Source organism: Polyodon spathula, chromosome 3 (genome assembly GCF_017654505.1).
Source record: "Polyodon spathula isolate WHYD16114869_AA chromosome 3, ASM1765450v1, whole genome shotgun sequence".
NCBI classification, from domain to species: domain Eukaryota; kingdom Metazoa; phylum Chordata; class Actinopteri; order Acipenseriformes; family Polyodontidae; genus Polyodon; species Polyodon spathula.
In genome coordinates this window covers 62,370,600-62,386,301 of record NC_054536.1, presented here as the reverse complement: position 1 = coordinate 62,386,301, position 15,702 = coordinate 62,370,600, and the positions used below count along the sequence as shown (strand labels likewise).

Genomic DNA, 15,702 nt, shown 5'->3' with positions numbered 1-15,702 from the left:
CCAGTCAGGACTGTAATAGGGACGGGGACTTTGGGAGCAACAGCAGTAGGTTAGTTTAGGGGATGTTGATCCTATCCACAATAGAGATGGTTTCGTAGTGTAGTACGTTCCTGGAGCATTGTACGTTACTGTACAATGCGAAAATAATAATAAAAGATCATTTTAAATTGAAACTTATTTTAGCGCATTCTCTTTTTTTCCATAGCCTACTTAGTACACAAATAACACAAAGTAGATCATGGTGCCATACTGACACATTATGATACTATACAATACTTTACATATACAGTACTTAACTTAGTGTTCTGCATTTTTGGTTTCTATCTTTAAAACAAATTCCCGGGAATTTTTTTTGTTTATTTTACATATATTAAAATAGGAATAAAAGCAGTAAGAATGTGTTTTTAATTGAAACATCGGTAAAAATTTTGGGGAAAAAATCTCAGTATACACACTTTACATATCGAATATGATGCGAAGCAGTTCTGGTTTCTGATTAAGTTTAATGTCCCTGGCATGTATGATGAAGCAGAATCTGTGCTGATGGAAATGATATCTGCAGAAGGTATGAACAGCAGAAACAAGCCAGGTTTGAAAGAAAAATGGAAAGAACTGGACAGTGCAAGCCATTGGGAGACCCATACAAAATCACACAGGACATTTCCATCAATGCATATAAGTTTACCAACTAAATCATCACCATTTTCTGTCAAATATTTACAATTAAGATTGTCGCTGTTAGGCAGTGTTTAATATGATGGACAGTACCGTCGCACAAAGTCACCAATATACACCTCTCTGTAACAAACAGTGGATGTAAATGGATTGCTTGTCTCTCAGTTCACATTCTTGTTTTAGTTTAACGTTCCGCTTATTTTTCAGTATGTTCTTTTATTGTCAGTGTGAACATGTACCTCAATGTAGCAGTATTTGCAGTGCTATGAATCCTCTGTCTCATCTGACTTATGCTATTTTTGCTTTTTGTATACTTCGAAACATTTGCTCTTTTGAATATTCATAAACTGATTTACATTTTCTCCCCATTCCTCATCCACTAAAAATGTAATATTTTCATGTAAGTATTTCAGTTTAGTTTTTGATCAAGCTAGTAGCTACTTCGCCCAGCAATTGCCACAATAATCAGACTTTGATTGGTTAACAGAATTGGGTGATAATGTGTTTGTGAACAGAGAATAATGTGCGATGTTGGAAAGTTATTTGCTCCTGTGACGGCTAAACATACCTTCTGTATCCTAGGATACAATGTAGGGCTGTTTATTACAATGTCGGAGCCAAAATAAAACAACATTTTAATCAAAATATTGTATTTCTTAGAAAATAGTACTGGAAAAATATTGAACAGTAGACCAAAAATTGAGTATAAATCAGTAAGAACTGACGTTCAGTTTAAAAATTCAGAATAAACCGGAAATACGGAACATATACTGTACGTATTTCACAGAAATACATCATTTGTAAACTTGCATAGAAAATTTTACAGTGCATGGCTGCAAGATAAAACACATAGTTTGCCAACTACTTTTCTTTCTGTTTAATGCTAAAACTATTTTAATTACTGTAGTCCACATCTTGTGTTTTTGAAACACTGGAGTCCATCATTATTTCTGAAAGCTTCTTGCCCTTTTCTAACCGTTCTATCACTGTTAGTTTAAACTCTGTTGAGTATGTCTTTCATATACCCTCTTTTAATCCTGTTTTTAATTGTAGCAACTTAGTAAGCTACTTGCATCTGCTCTTTCATCTATTTTCATCCTGCCTTTGGCATCAATATAACACACTTTTTTTTCAGTGTCTCTTTGGATCATGCAATTCACAGTGACCTAGCATCAAACTAAATTATTATTTGGAGACATACATTGTGTCTGGCATATCTGAATGTATGGCATTGTCACGAATGACCCTAATACATGTCTTTCCTTGTACAAGCACCTTTTTTGAGTGAAAGGTATAAGCAGCAGAGATGGATGGCTCTTTGATAGAAACAGCTTAATTTATTTGAAGTATTTCCAACTGATGATGGGAATGAGAATATAGAGATTGGAGCCCAGCTAATAAGATTTAAGTTTTGTTTAGGTATCAGGCTTTTAAAGACTGTCACCCACACCTGTGGTGGCTTTGACAGACTCACTGAGAACTGACACAAGACTGTCACAGCTACTGGAAGCAGACTGATCTTTGGGATACAAATTAAACATCTGTGAAACTGTAACAAATATTGTAATGACTGTAATGGATTTTAAAGAATATAAAGTCAGCAGAAATATTAAACAAATTGTTAAAACATACTATTCAGAACACATTTTATAATGTACTCTGTATTAGTATTTGAGAATACTGTAGGATTCTGTATTCCTGTTTATTCTAGTATAACAGTAGAAAAATATTATTAGTGAATGTATAAGGTCTGAAAAGAGAGCTGCTGGTATGAAAAGGTCAGACTGGCCTGCTGAAAGTTCCAAACCACCTTTATCTGGCAAATGCATCTTTTTTAATTAGACTCAGAGTTTCAAAACATTCTGATCCAGCGAGAGCAGAATGGCAGAATCTTTGAAGCACATTTAATATGCCAGAAACAATTAAACTAAAAGAGATTTGTGGCTCTACTATTGTAAGTAAAAAAAGTATTGAAATAAATAAGAAAACTGAGATTTTAAGTAACCTAATATAATAATGTTAGAAAAGAAATGTGTCTGGGTGCCTTTGTTATTAGAGTGCATACACTCTTGAAGCTGGTCAGACTCAAAATAGGGCTTTCCCAATCTTTAAATTAATGAAGACTATCGCGGAAGCCTGTAACATTGGTCAAAGGAGGTATCTCATTTAACTTGAAAATGAAGTCATATTTTTAAAAAAAAACTAAACACAGAGCCAAGGTATTGCCATATAGCAAAAGAAAAAAGTAGTCCTTATTAGACAGAATGCTATTTGAATAAAAAAAAAACATTGTTTCACCTATTTGAGTTTTATTGTAATAGAAAAACTATAAAGAAAGGAACCGAGTATCTACTTTGCTTGAGAGTGTATTCATAGTCAAATCTCTTATTTAGAGAAGTAAGCTTGATCTGAAAGAAGTCTTTAAACTAAACACAGATATTCTAGAATAATTCAAACAGCAGATAAGTGTAAATGTTATGTTGCAACAGAGGAACTGTTAAGTTTGAATATAAGACAATAAAGTGTAAACTGGATTTAATAACTGTAGTATACAGCAGACCAACTGAAGAAATTAAATTAGTGACCTCGCCTTTACCGGCTTGTAGCAGAATGGTGCTGGCTATGGGAAGTGCTTCTTGGCAGTGGAAGCGAGACTTGCTGATCGTCAGCAGTCTTTTTATAATGAGCTTTTAAAATTAACTAACAAAATACCTTTTGGTAACAGAATAAGGGAGTATATGGTTTATTGTCTGTTCTCTACATTATATTATAGAAATTAATGAAAACTTGGCAGCCGAAGCGAGCATTTCATTTAAATTAGAAAAATTGTCTACAGTATAAGTTCTTATCAGGAAGACAGCGAATTTAATTGGGATGATGTTTCTGGGCCAAAAATACAGAGGCTTTTGTATTACAAAAGAAAAAGCAACTGTTGGACAGAATTAAATTTGAAACTAAAAAAGCCACAGTGTTGCATTTTTTTAAGTTTTACTGCAGAGGTATTTATTTACAGGGAAGCTGTAGAGTTTAAAAGTGAAAGAATTAAAAGTCTGTCTCAGACACACAGTAGAATTCTGGAGAGATATTAGACCTTCAAAAAATATGGCTTACTCTTTGGCACCTCAAAGCAAGGTTTTGCTGTTGGCTCTTAAATGCGGAATTTGCTGTGTATCAACCTTGAATGATAACCAACGAAAGGTGCTTTAAGAAAAACAGGAGTATGTACCTCATTATATTAAGAAAATAATGAGAGCGTAGTTATACAAATTAGGATGTAAGCTTGTTTTTACCTGTTTGAGGCTCTCTTGAATCCAGCCAACAAACAACTTCATGTGGTGAATTTGGAAAAGCGCTTGTAGTAGAGTTTCATATCAATTAAAAAAACTAGCATTGGCAGGTAAACCTGAAACCTGCTTGCTCTGGAGATTTTTTAGAAACAGAGGGAGGTCAGGCTTAGTCCAAGCATGGTACAGTTAATATGAGACTATTATGTTTAACATGTTCATTATAGCCTGAATTTAAATTAAAATAACTCAATCAATCAATCAATGCCCATTTAATGTCAGTTTTAACCAGTTTAGCATGATTGCGTTGTAGCTAGCTGTCAGTTGTTAAATATTTTGAAATATAGTACACCCTTGCTATAACACCCTTCATTATAACGAACCTTCGGCTATAACCTTCCTGGACCCTAAACCCCAAATAAAGATAAAATAAAGATAATATTATAACGTATACTACAGGTAGTGGACAAAAAAATGGAAACACCAATGTAAAGTTGCTTAATAAGGCATTGGGCCACCGCGTGCGGTCAGTACGGCCTGTATACACCATGGTATGGAGTCTACCAGCCTCTGGAATTCTGTAGGAGGGATGCGGCAGTATTCCTCCACAAGAAAGTCAATCAACTCACGTCTGGTTAATGGAGGTGGAAAACGCTGTCCCAGGCATTGTTCCAGAATATCCCTGTGAGGCGAGAGTGTATTAAATGGAATGTCCAGACAGTAATTTATGTGTACAGAAATAAAATAATTTATTTTTATTATCGATACACAACAAAATAATTAAATAACAAAAGAAAACAAAATGGTGTGAGGGAAGGAGTGCAGGGGTGAAATCCAAAACAGACCGTGATAACTCGTCTTTAATCGTCTTCGTGGCGAACCATACATAAACAAAAAAAGACAAAAGAAATGTTAGTGTTTTTTTTTTTTTAAATCCCGCTGCACCAACCTAGTCTCTCCCTTCACCCATTACTCCTCCTATTTTACTTTCGGACCAACCCCGAACACAGTAGTACGTTCCCTTTAGTATGTAATGTCCCACCTCTGTAGTCAGTGGAACACCAATCCCCAACTGACAAGTGTCCTTATCCTTCACTTGACTCCAGTGGCTGGAATTTACATACTCGTACTTCCACCCCTCACCAAGGTGCCGCCCCTCAAAAGATGACTTTTGCCATGGTCACGAGATCTTGGTAAGGGAAGTCCTGAGTTGGTTTGATGCCATCTACTGTCGGGAGGCTGAATCACAGACCGAAATCCCTTTGACTCATCACAATCCCATAAATGCTCAGTTGGGTTCAGATCTGGTGATTGAGAAGGCCATGACATATGGATAACATCAGTGTCATGCTCATCAAACCATTGGGTGATCACAGGTGCTCTGTGGATGGGGGCATTGTCATCCTGGAAGACAATGAGTGCACCCAAGCCATGCCAGGAAAATGCGCCCCACAACATTACGATACCACCAGAATCCTTCACTGTTAGAACCAAGCACTCAGGGCTGTAGAGTTCTTTAGGTTGGCATCACACGTGCACTGGTCCATTTGTCGAGAACATTTCTGCACTGCTCAGTAGTACATTGCCTGTGCTCTTTGCACCTCTGGACTCGCAAACATGCATTGCCAGGTGTGATGAGCGGTTTCTGCACTGCAACCCGACTATGGTCTCATGCTCTGCGGAGTTCTCGGCGGACTGTTTTTGATGAAACTGGCTGCTCGTGCCCCGGGTTGAAATTTGCAGTTAATTGGTCTGCAGTTGCTTGCCTGTTTTGCCTTGCACTTCGAATTAATGCATGGATATCATGATCCTGGTGTATGCGCTTCCACTTACTGTTGCCCTTTGCTGATGATGTCTTTTCCTCAGAGTTCCATGCCAACATCACGTTAGACACCGTTGCTCTTGAAACATCAAGTTGAGCTGTCTTGGTCACTGAAGCTCCTGCCAAACATGCCCTAACAATCATCGCTCTTTCAAAGTCACTGAGGTTGCTAGTATGCATTTGTCCCTTCAGTGCTTCCGTACGCATTGTTGACAGTGACGTGTGGATGAGCTGTACTGGGGCTTGTAGTTTATATTAGGTTTCTTTTCTTACGAAAGCTTTTGATTGTTTTTTTTAATGCATAGGCTTGCGTGTTAATAATACGCTTGCTTTCAGTTAAAACAAATAATTGGGCTATTTTTTTGGCTATTTTTGAAGTGACTTTGGGCTATAAACCCAGCAGAAATCTGGCAACCCTGGCAGTGGACACCAATAAACTATAATCCCAGAGTACAATACGACTGAGCTATGAGAGTTTAGATCCTATTATACTTTTCAGCTGAAAAAATAAATCATGTGTATTGTTTATAGTGAACCTTTAGGTATTTCTAGTATCATATGTGCACCTAAATTAAAATGTATGTTCACACAAGTGTTTTGTTATATACAGAAACTGTTGGGATATTTTCATCTGTGCTACTGGACGACACAGAAGGCTGTGCCCATCAGCCAAAACAAAAACTGCTGTATGCTTATATGCTAGTGCTTGTTCTGATTTGTCCTGAGGTCCACCAAAAATCTTTTGCGATCCACCCGTAATCACGATCCACGTATTGGCCACCGCTGGTCTACTCTCTCACTGAGAATGATTTTTGCACAAACTCTACTTTCTGTACTTTTTTTTTTTTTTTTTTCCCAGAGCATTTAGGATACGCAGATTGCATGTGCTTGGTCCTCCATAACAAGTTTCAGAGAGCAATAAAAGAAGTACATGCGAATCTGATGGCATAATGGTGTCTGTTAGAGAGGCTGCTGTGTACACAATACGAATTTCTTTGAAGCAAACTCGGACTTTTTTTTTACATGCCATACCTCACATTTTCGTTTTGTTACTCTGATTTTTTTTATGAAAGGTGCAGTCCGCATTATGCATATTGCAGCGTCATATGCTGCAAATACTACCAGACACCCAAGTGGTGATACATGCAAAAACAAGCTGTCCTCGTACTTTTTCATAACCCACTCTATATTTATGTTTAATTCTGGCTCTTGTTCAAGACTTTGTCCCTGCAGGTATTTGTGAAAGTATTTCCCTTTTAATCAGTAGTGGCTTTTGTTAAAAAAAAAAAAAGTTGTATGAAGTTGTAACAGTAAATCATGTAACATTTTCCTCTAGTAATCCATGTAATTGGCTCCCTGGGTGGACTGTTTTCTGCTGAAGGCAGACAGACAAAAGCAGCAAACCTCAGTTTCACACATTGACTTGATGACCCTGTCAGCAGGCTCCAGCATTCTTCCACTTTGGTATTTGTCTTTTTTGTTTTTTATGCAGAGGTCCACAATTCAAAGAACCACTGCTGTGTCAGATTGTGGGGCATGTCTAAACCCATAGCTTGACTTGACCTAATTGAAGGGGGAAAAAAACTCATGTAAGTAAATGTATTACGGCAAACTTGAAAGCTTATAGTCATGTTGAATAACATTTGGGCAGAGGCAACTCCAATTCAGAAATTCATGGGACATCCAATTCTATATTTTGTGAAGACAAATAAACAGAAAACCAGTATTCAGTATAATTCTTAATTTTTGTTTCTGTTTAGATCATTAGTTGCTATGGTTATTAACTATTATAGCAAAAATGTATTGTGAAAGGATTCCAGATGTTCCGAGGTGAGATGAGGAGGTGTCTGGTGAATAGTCTCCAGTCCACTATGCTTCTCCTGTGGGGGATTTGTAACACAATCCAATGCTAAACTTCTTTGCCATCTCACTTTATTAAATCAATATATACTGAAGGTATCTGTCAGAATCACTATAATATACTTTAGGTGCCAGTGTTTGTATTTTATATCTGTATCTGTGATCTCAGTATCTGTATTTGAGGACATGTTGTTATTTACACAATTAAATACACAGTTAATTTAATATACAATATTAAACTATGGATATTAAAACTGAGGGTAACTGAATATTTTTTGGCACCACTGTAAATTACTGTATATCAACTTCCATTGGACCATTTCATCATAACATATGTTTAGTATTCAACAAACAAAGCATACATAACAAACAGAAGTAAAAAAGAACATTTGCATGTTTTCAAAGACAACTTCATCACAGTGTTTATGATGAATATTAGCAAAATAGCAGATCCTTAATTCCCTGCTCTATTTTTTTATCCACTGTAATCTCTGTTACGGGAACATTTAGATAAGGGTGAAGTTCCTGACTGCGCTTCAGAACAGATGGCATAAAAAAATGTTTAGTATAGTCTTCTTTACAAATAATAATATTTTATAACTTGTATCCTTCCCTTTTTAGGGCTTATCTTTCTGCGTGCAGCAGTTTAGATGGTAATAGATATTCTTCCCACAAACAAGTTATTTTTTTATGGAGAACAAACAAACACCAAATATGTGTATTTAGATGTTTGTTTGAGTAAAAACTCAACTAATATTGTCCCTGACTTCAACAGAAATAAAAGTTTAAGTGCAATATGAATAAGAGATTGATTAGTATAGAAACTGTGAGAGTTAGCAAGGTATTTCCTTATTGTTTTATATATCTGTGGAATACTCTAGCTATTACAGGTTTGTGATAGTCCATCAAAAACCTACATTTTTATAACAGATTTGTTTACTAGCATGTTTTGTTTTGTTAGTCAAATAACTTAATGCAACAGTGAAATACCATATGTATCTGTTATTTAAATATGTGATATTATTGGTATTCAGTGTATGTCAAGGACATGATGCAAGGGATGTATGAATCACACAAGGAATTTGCACTGAAACTTATATACTTTGCATTTGTGACATCACATCTAGATTAACTTTGTATTATTTGTTTAGTGTGTGATATGCATAAAAGCCTTCCTTATAATTGTAACATACTTTCATAGTTATTGTTTGAAATTAGCATTTTATGCTCTTGCTTGATCCTAGCTTTATCCTTTTTTTTTTTTGGTATGGGCACCCCTTCCTAATGCCCTGTGTAATTGTGCTGGACGGGTACAGAGAATAATTGCCTACACAGATGTGCAGTAAATCCAATAACATGGTTCACTAATTTTGAGGTCCAAAGAAAACAATGCTGCTATTTTACTTCTTGTAAATTGTTTGAAACCTGTTCTCTTAATTAACCTCCCAGAGGTTTCTGGAATCCACCAGACATCCATCATTTTAGTTTGTGTTGCTCTGTTTGCTTGAAAGAGGAATGAAAACTACCAATGCTGCAAAACTAGTAAGAAACATCACAGCCTCCTGTAAATGTATCACCTAGGTTGTTCACTGTGTTTCCTGTTTTAGAATAAGTAGATAAGTAAAAGTAAAAACTTTAAGAAATCACCTATCCCGGAAAGCCTAGCAAATTATATTTCTTTGTGAAGTGTTTTGAAGTGCCTTGGCATAGTAGGCCTTATACTAGCTTATGTTGCTGCTGTTAAAAATAAATCCTTGGTGCTTATTAAGTTTTCCTAATAGTGTAATAGCAAAAGCTTGAAATGCTAAAGCTTTTACATTGGTTAGGAATCATTTTTCAACATCTTCAAAAAGCCCTTGGGATTCATTCTGTATTAATTGCAGATTCAACTTGAAGATGTTTTTAAAGATGTTTGTCATTTAATTTATTTAGTTTCTTACAATATTTCTAAATTCATCCGTATTGAGTGTTTTAGAGTTATGGATGGAATGTCTACGGCATCACAATTATCTACATGATATCAGAAAAAAATGACAGGTTCTGCTATACCTCTTACACACCGCTTTCTCTTCTACCTGAAATGTTTTCATAGTTTTGTTGAATGCAGAAGAGCCTGTCACAAGGACATGTTCTTTCTTGCACATGCATATTTAAACAAGAAAACAGTTTGTCCTCAAAGGTGTAGATAATATTAAAATATTATAGTTTTGTGGCTCTGTTTTTAGAGCTTAATATTTTTTTGACATCTTCATAGATAATTGCAGTCAAATGTACAGATGCGTGTGCTATACCAATGCCAGGTTTCATAGGCCTAGCTCTCCTGAAAGCTTTATTGCTGATTTTAATGAAATTATAAATATTATATATATATATATATATATATATATATATATATATATATATATATATATATATATATATATGATCTGCAACAGTGTTTGCACTCCTCTTACTTTTGTGTCCAGAGGTTTAAATAAAACATTTAGATGTTGTTTTCTGTGTTCCCAGGGTGTCATTAGCTGCAGGCTGTGTTTGCCCTCTCTTAAAACAGTTAACATTTAAATTAGTAATAAATTACAATAATTTGCTTTGACAGGGATGAAGATTAAAAGTATCTCTTATACACTGAAGTTAATAAAGTTCCTAGTAAAACCTGGAATGGATAAAACTGCTTTACACTGGGAGTTTATTGCCTTCCTGCATTAGTTATTTGGGCGATATCTGCTAAGGCCCAATTCCATTTCTAATGGTGATGCTGCCTTTTCAAATTGTCCAGACAGGTTTAGTCAAAAATATGAAATAAATAAATCTGTCTGTGGTAAAAACCTATTTGCTCTGTTTATCCTCTGTGTAACTTGAAATTATGCTACTGTGCTGACTGTCTCCTTCAGTCATCAAGTTCTAGACAAATCTCCAGTATTGCACTACAGATTGTTTACAATGTCACCAGAACATCTCCTTAATATTACAGCCTTATTATGTACAATACTGTATAGTGTACGTTCTACCCTATATCATTATCAGTAATATTAGATGGCAGTTCTACATAACTGTGGCAAAGTGGCTAGTGGAGGGGAACAGGTATAACGGTGATGCGATGCAGGAGTGACAGGCAGACAACAGTTTCCAGTGAAAAGGTGCTTTTATTTATAATCCAGGTCTGGTGACCGTTAAATAATAAATCCCCGGCTATACACAACAATGTGTAAAGCACGGGGATAGCAATAACACAGACACAGTCCCGAACAAAACGAACACACGGTCACCAGTCCTGGGTGAGTGCAGACGTGCTTGTGGTGGGTGAAGACACTGTATTTCGTGACGGTTCCGTGCAGTGGTGATCCGGATTGTGCTGACCCTGGTCGACAGCTCCGGATAGGTGAGTTAACTGTCTGGTGGTGCAAAACGCAGACAATTACAAAACAAACACAACAAAACACAACACGTAATTCTCTGCAACAACGAGAGCTCCTCTCTCGATCCTTCTCTCTCCAAGCGTTTAACCCAAACGAAGGAAAAGACCAGCGTTACCCTGGCCCCTATATGTAATCCCGCATGATATCAAGATAAACGGTTGCAGCTGCCTTATTACTTGCAGCTGCCTCTCGTTTATCTCTCAAATCAATACGGTCTTACAACAGAGTCGCGCTTCCCTCCAGGCTGACCCACTTCCCTGACCCGGAAACGAACTGTCAGGCCAGCCCTTCCAGATGCTTCTCCTCCCGTTCTTTAGCGCCCTCACAGGTTGGGAGGAAGATTCATCACCAGAACTCATCTTTCCGTCACATATCCCACCGCTCAGAGTGGAGCCGAAGGAACACTCGGCTAAATCTACCTTCCCCATTACTCCCCCCTCCCGGGAAAAATAATCCGCATTTTGGTGGTCTTTCCCCGCACGGTGTACCATGTGGTACATGAAGGGCTGCAATGCCAGATACCACCGAGTTATCCGGGCATTGCTGTCCTTCATTGTGCTTAACCACTTGAGTGGGGCGTGGTCTGTGACCAGATCAAATGAGTGTCCCAGCAGGTAGTATCGTAAAGAGTGAGTAGCCCATTTAATGGCCAAACACTCTTTTTCGACTACGGAGTAGTTGCGTTCCCGAGGTAACATTTTTTTACTGAGGTATAATATCGGGTGTTCTACTCCAGCTACTTTTTGGGACAAGACTGCACCCAAACCTACATCCGATGCGTCGGTGTGGAGGATGAATCTCTTGGTGAAATCTGGAGTAATAAGAGTGGGGGCCTGGCAAAGTGTACGCTTAATAGTATCAAACGCTCCCTGACACTCAGCTGACCATTTAATTAAATTTGGAGCACTCTTTTTGGTGAGGTCGACTAACGGGTTAACCACTGTGGCGTACTCGGGGATGAAGCGGCGGTAATAACCGGCTAAGCCCAGTAGTGACCTCACCTGAGTCTTGGTTTTGGGGATCGCTGCATCAACCAAAGCCTGGATTTTGGTGACTACAGGTCTCACCCTTCCATTCCCCATTAAAAATCCCAAATATTGAGTCTCTGTTTTGGCAAACGCACATTTCCTCAAGTTAGCTGTCAGCCGGGCTGCCCTTAGAGACTGAAGAACGGCTGCAACCCTAGCCAAATGCTCTCGCCAGGTGGAGCTGTATATCACCACGTCATCAATATACGCTGCTGCATATTCATGATGTGGGCGTAAAACCTGGTCCATCAGTCTCTGAAAGGCAGCGGGCGCACCATGTAGCCCAAACGGCATGGTTTTAAAGTGGAACAGCCCTTCTGGTGTTGAAAATGCGGTTTTCTCTCTGGAGCTGCGGGTTAAAGGGATTTGCCAATATCCCTTCGTCAGGTCCAGAGTGGAAATAAACCTCGCTTTTCCCAGTCTGTCTAAAAGTTCGTCGACCCGAGGCATGGGATATGCATCGAACTTAGCAATAGCGTTCACCTTTCTGAAATCCACACAGAAGCGGTTGGTGCCGTCTTTCTTAGCCACTATGACGATCGGACTGCACCACTCGCTCCTGGAAGGCTCAATCACCCCAAGCTCGAGCATATCCCATACCTCTTTGCGAACGCCACTTCGTCGACTTTCCGGGATCCGGTACGGTCTCTCTCGCACTGTGACACCTGGTGGAGAGATAATGTCATATTCAACTAAGTTTGTCCTGCCGGGCACGTCAGAAAAAACATCGCTGAACTCCTCAATAAGCTTACGCAGCTCTCTTTGCTGATCCGGAACCAATTGTTCCCCCATAGAAATCGCTCTTGTGCTCGGGGTCTCTGGACAGGGACCTAAATCATCCTCCATATTGCCTGGGGCTATAAATAAGACCTCCCTTGCCTGCCAGGGCTTTAATAAATTGACATGATAAATTTCACGTTCATTTCGGCGATCGGGCTGTCTAATTTCATAATTTACTTTCCCTATAGCCCGAATCACCTCATACGGCCCCTGCCATTTAGCACACAGTTTCGATTCTGATGAGGGAAGTAGCAGCATTACCTTGTCCCCTGGTCGAAAGGTTCGAATCCGTGCATTTTTGTTGTAATGCTGCTGTTGTCGGTGCTGAGCCGATCTGAGGTTGTCTTGGGCCAAACGACCGACCAAATCCAGCCGATCTCGTAGTAGGAGCACATACTTCACTACATTTTTAGACGAGCCTTTGTGCTCCTCCCACCCCTCCCTCAGCAGGTCGAGAATGCCGCGAGGCTGCCGGCCGTACAGGAGCTCAAAGGGGGAGAACCCCGTTGAACTCTGCGGCACTTCTCTCACCGCAAAAAGGAGGTAGGGAAGAAGCGATGCCCAATGTTTCTGCTCCTGTGTTACAAATCGCCTCAGCATCGACTTTAAGGTCTGATTAAAACGTTCAACCAAACCGTCCGATTGTGGATGATAAACGGACGTCCTGATGGGACGTATTTTTAATATTTTGTACACCTGCTGTAACGTATTGGACAAAAAATTGGTTCCGTGATCAGTCAAAATCTCCTTGGGGATCCCTACTCTAGCCATAATCTGCGCTAACTCGGTGGCTATTGCAGCTGCACTAGTGGACCTCAATGGAACTGCCTCTGGGTATCGCGTTGCATAATCCACCACTACTAATATATGCGTATACCCAGAGTCAGAAGGTAGCAAAGGGCCCATTATGTCCATTGCAATGCGCTCGAACGGAGTGGAAATAATCGGCAGTGGGACCAAAGGAGCGGGGCGCACTCGACCTGGCGCTACTCGCTGGCAGTCTGGGCATGTGGCTACATATTTCGACACATCAGTATGAAGACCGAGCCAATAGAATCGAGCCAATATTCGCTCCCTCGTCTTCTCGGCTCCGAGGTGCCCCGCAAAAGGGATATCATGCGCCAGCCTCATGACCTCGGTCCGACAAGACGGGGGAACCAATAATTGTGTTACAGGCTGTCCTGTGCCCGCGGCTAGGTTTACCCTATATAGTAATTGCCCCTTTATACTGAAATGTGGATATACTAGCGGCCCAGCGCCATCAACATCCTTACCTTCAATGGACCGGACCTGCCCCCAAGCGTGCACCAGTGACGGGTCGTTCTTTTGGCCCCACACTAGGTCCGCGCTTGAGTACCACGGGTCCGGTATATTGAGAGGGGCTGGAATAACCTCTGCCCTAGTCGGCCCAGTAACCTCGCTCTCTCGGTCGCACTGCGTTCCCACTCCCTTCGACTGGCGTTTGTTACCATTACAGCACTCTCCCACCAGACCCCAGCCTTGTCTCAAAGACGCTCCCTCCCATTTCGCGGTCCGTCTCTCCTTATTTGTTTTTCTAGGACGGAACAGAGGGGAAAACATTTCAGGATGAAAAGGAAACACATCACCAATCCGTTCCTTTTTCCCTTTTTCTGCCACGTTTACGTGTGTGGCTGAGACTGCCATTATTTGCACCAATTCTTTGAATTTTGGCCAGTCTCGGCCCAGAATAACTGGGTGCGGCAACCTTTCCGCCACCCCGACTACAAGGTGACGTTTTATCGGTCCTACCGATAAATATACTTTTAGGGTGGGGTATGCCGCCGTGTCTCCATGGATACAGGAGATGGCCACCTGACCTTGTGGCCGCCACGACATACCGCCCAAGAGAGCTGTCCTGATCAAGGTTTGCTCACACCCTGTGTCCACTAACGCGTGGGTTTTCACATTCCCTAAAACCACGTCAATCAGACAGGGCCCCTCCCAACCGTTTTCCCCCTGCTTACCCGTTCCAGGTGTCCAGTTGCATGCAGCCACGTCACACTCCATAGCAGCGGGGCATGACCTGGCCCTATGTCCTGGCTGGTTACACCTAAAACAGAGTGGAGGGACAGAGGGGGCATAGGTTAAATATCTGTCCCGCTGCTGGTAGGGCAACGGGGCAGGGGCAACACCTCTACCCCAGCTGGGGGCCATCCTCGGTCTCCATGGGGGGGAGGCAAGGGGGCCCAACGGGGTCGGCGGTCTGGGAGGTCTGGGTGCCGGGACCGAGGGTGATGGTGGTGGTGTTGGAGGAGAGGGAGGGAGAGGTTGGTTCCTGAGCAGGGCAGGGGCTGACAGGATCCCGACCCGGGCTGACGTCAAAGAGTCCTCAAAATCTTCGGCCAATTTGACCGCCTCCTCCAGGGTGTCAGGGTTGTGGCGCCGTACCCACGCCTGAGTTTCGGCGCCGACCACATGGCAGAATTGTTCCACCACAATGGCTTCCCCCATTTGTTGAGCGGTCTTCTTCTCTGGGGTCAGCCAATGGACCATGTGGTCGCACAACCGCTGTGCCACCACCCTGGGGCGTGTCTCCGGGGCTCTCCGGTACTCGCGGAACCGCGTCCGGTGGGTCTCCGCGGTGATGTTGAGACGACGGAGGATAGCCTGCTTGACTAGGTCATAGTCAGTGGCGTACTGGTCGCTCAGGGCTTGGTAAGCTGCCTGCGCTTCCCCGATCAGGCAAGGTCCTAGCTGGCTTGCCCAGAACTCCCGAGGCCATCCCGCCGCGGTTGCCAGCCGCTCGAACGCCACCAAAAATGCCTCCGGATCATCCTCCGCCGTCATTTTCATGGCCCGTGCCTTCGGGGCCGACA

General features: G+C 41.0%; 1 protein-coding gene across 3 annotated transcripts in view; it reads left to right on the top strand.

The window, feature by feature from the left end:
• samd12 (sterile alpha motif domain containing 12) overlaps window positions 1-15,702 on the top strand; it is a 116,796-nt gene that overhangs the window by 55,311 nt on the left and 45,783 nt on the right. For 2 of the 3 annotated variants that reach the window (XM_041245654.1, XM_041245653.1), the window contains exon 5: window positions 7,274-7,370. The exons of the other annotated variant lie outside the window; for it this stretch is intronic. In XM_041245654.1, the coding sequence (XP_041101588.1) occupies window positions 7,274-7,338 (65 nt within the window). In that variant the 3' untranslated portion in view covers window positions 7,339-7,370. The remainder of the gene's footprint in view (window positions 1-7,273; window positions 7,371-15,702) is intronic. 3 annotated transcript variants of the gene reach the window in all.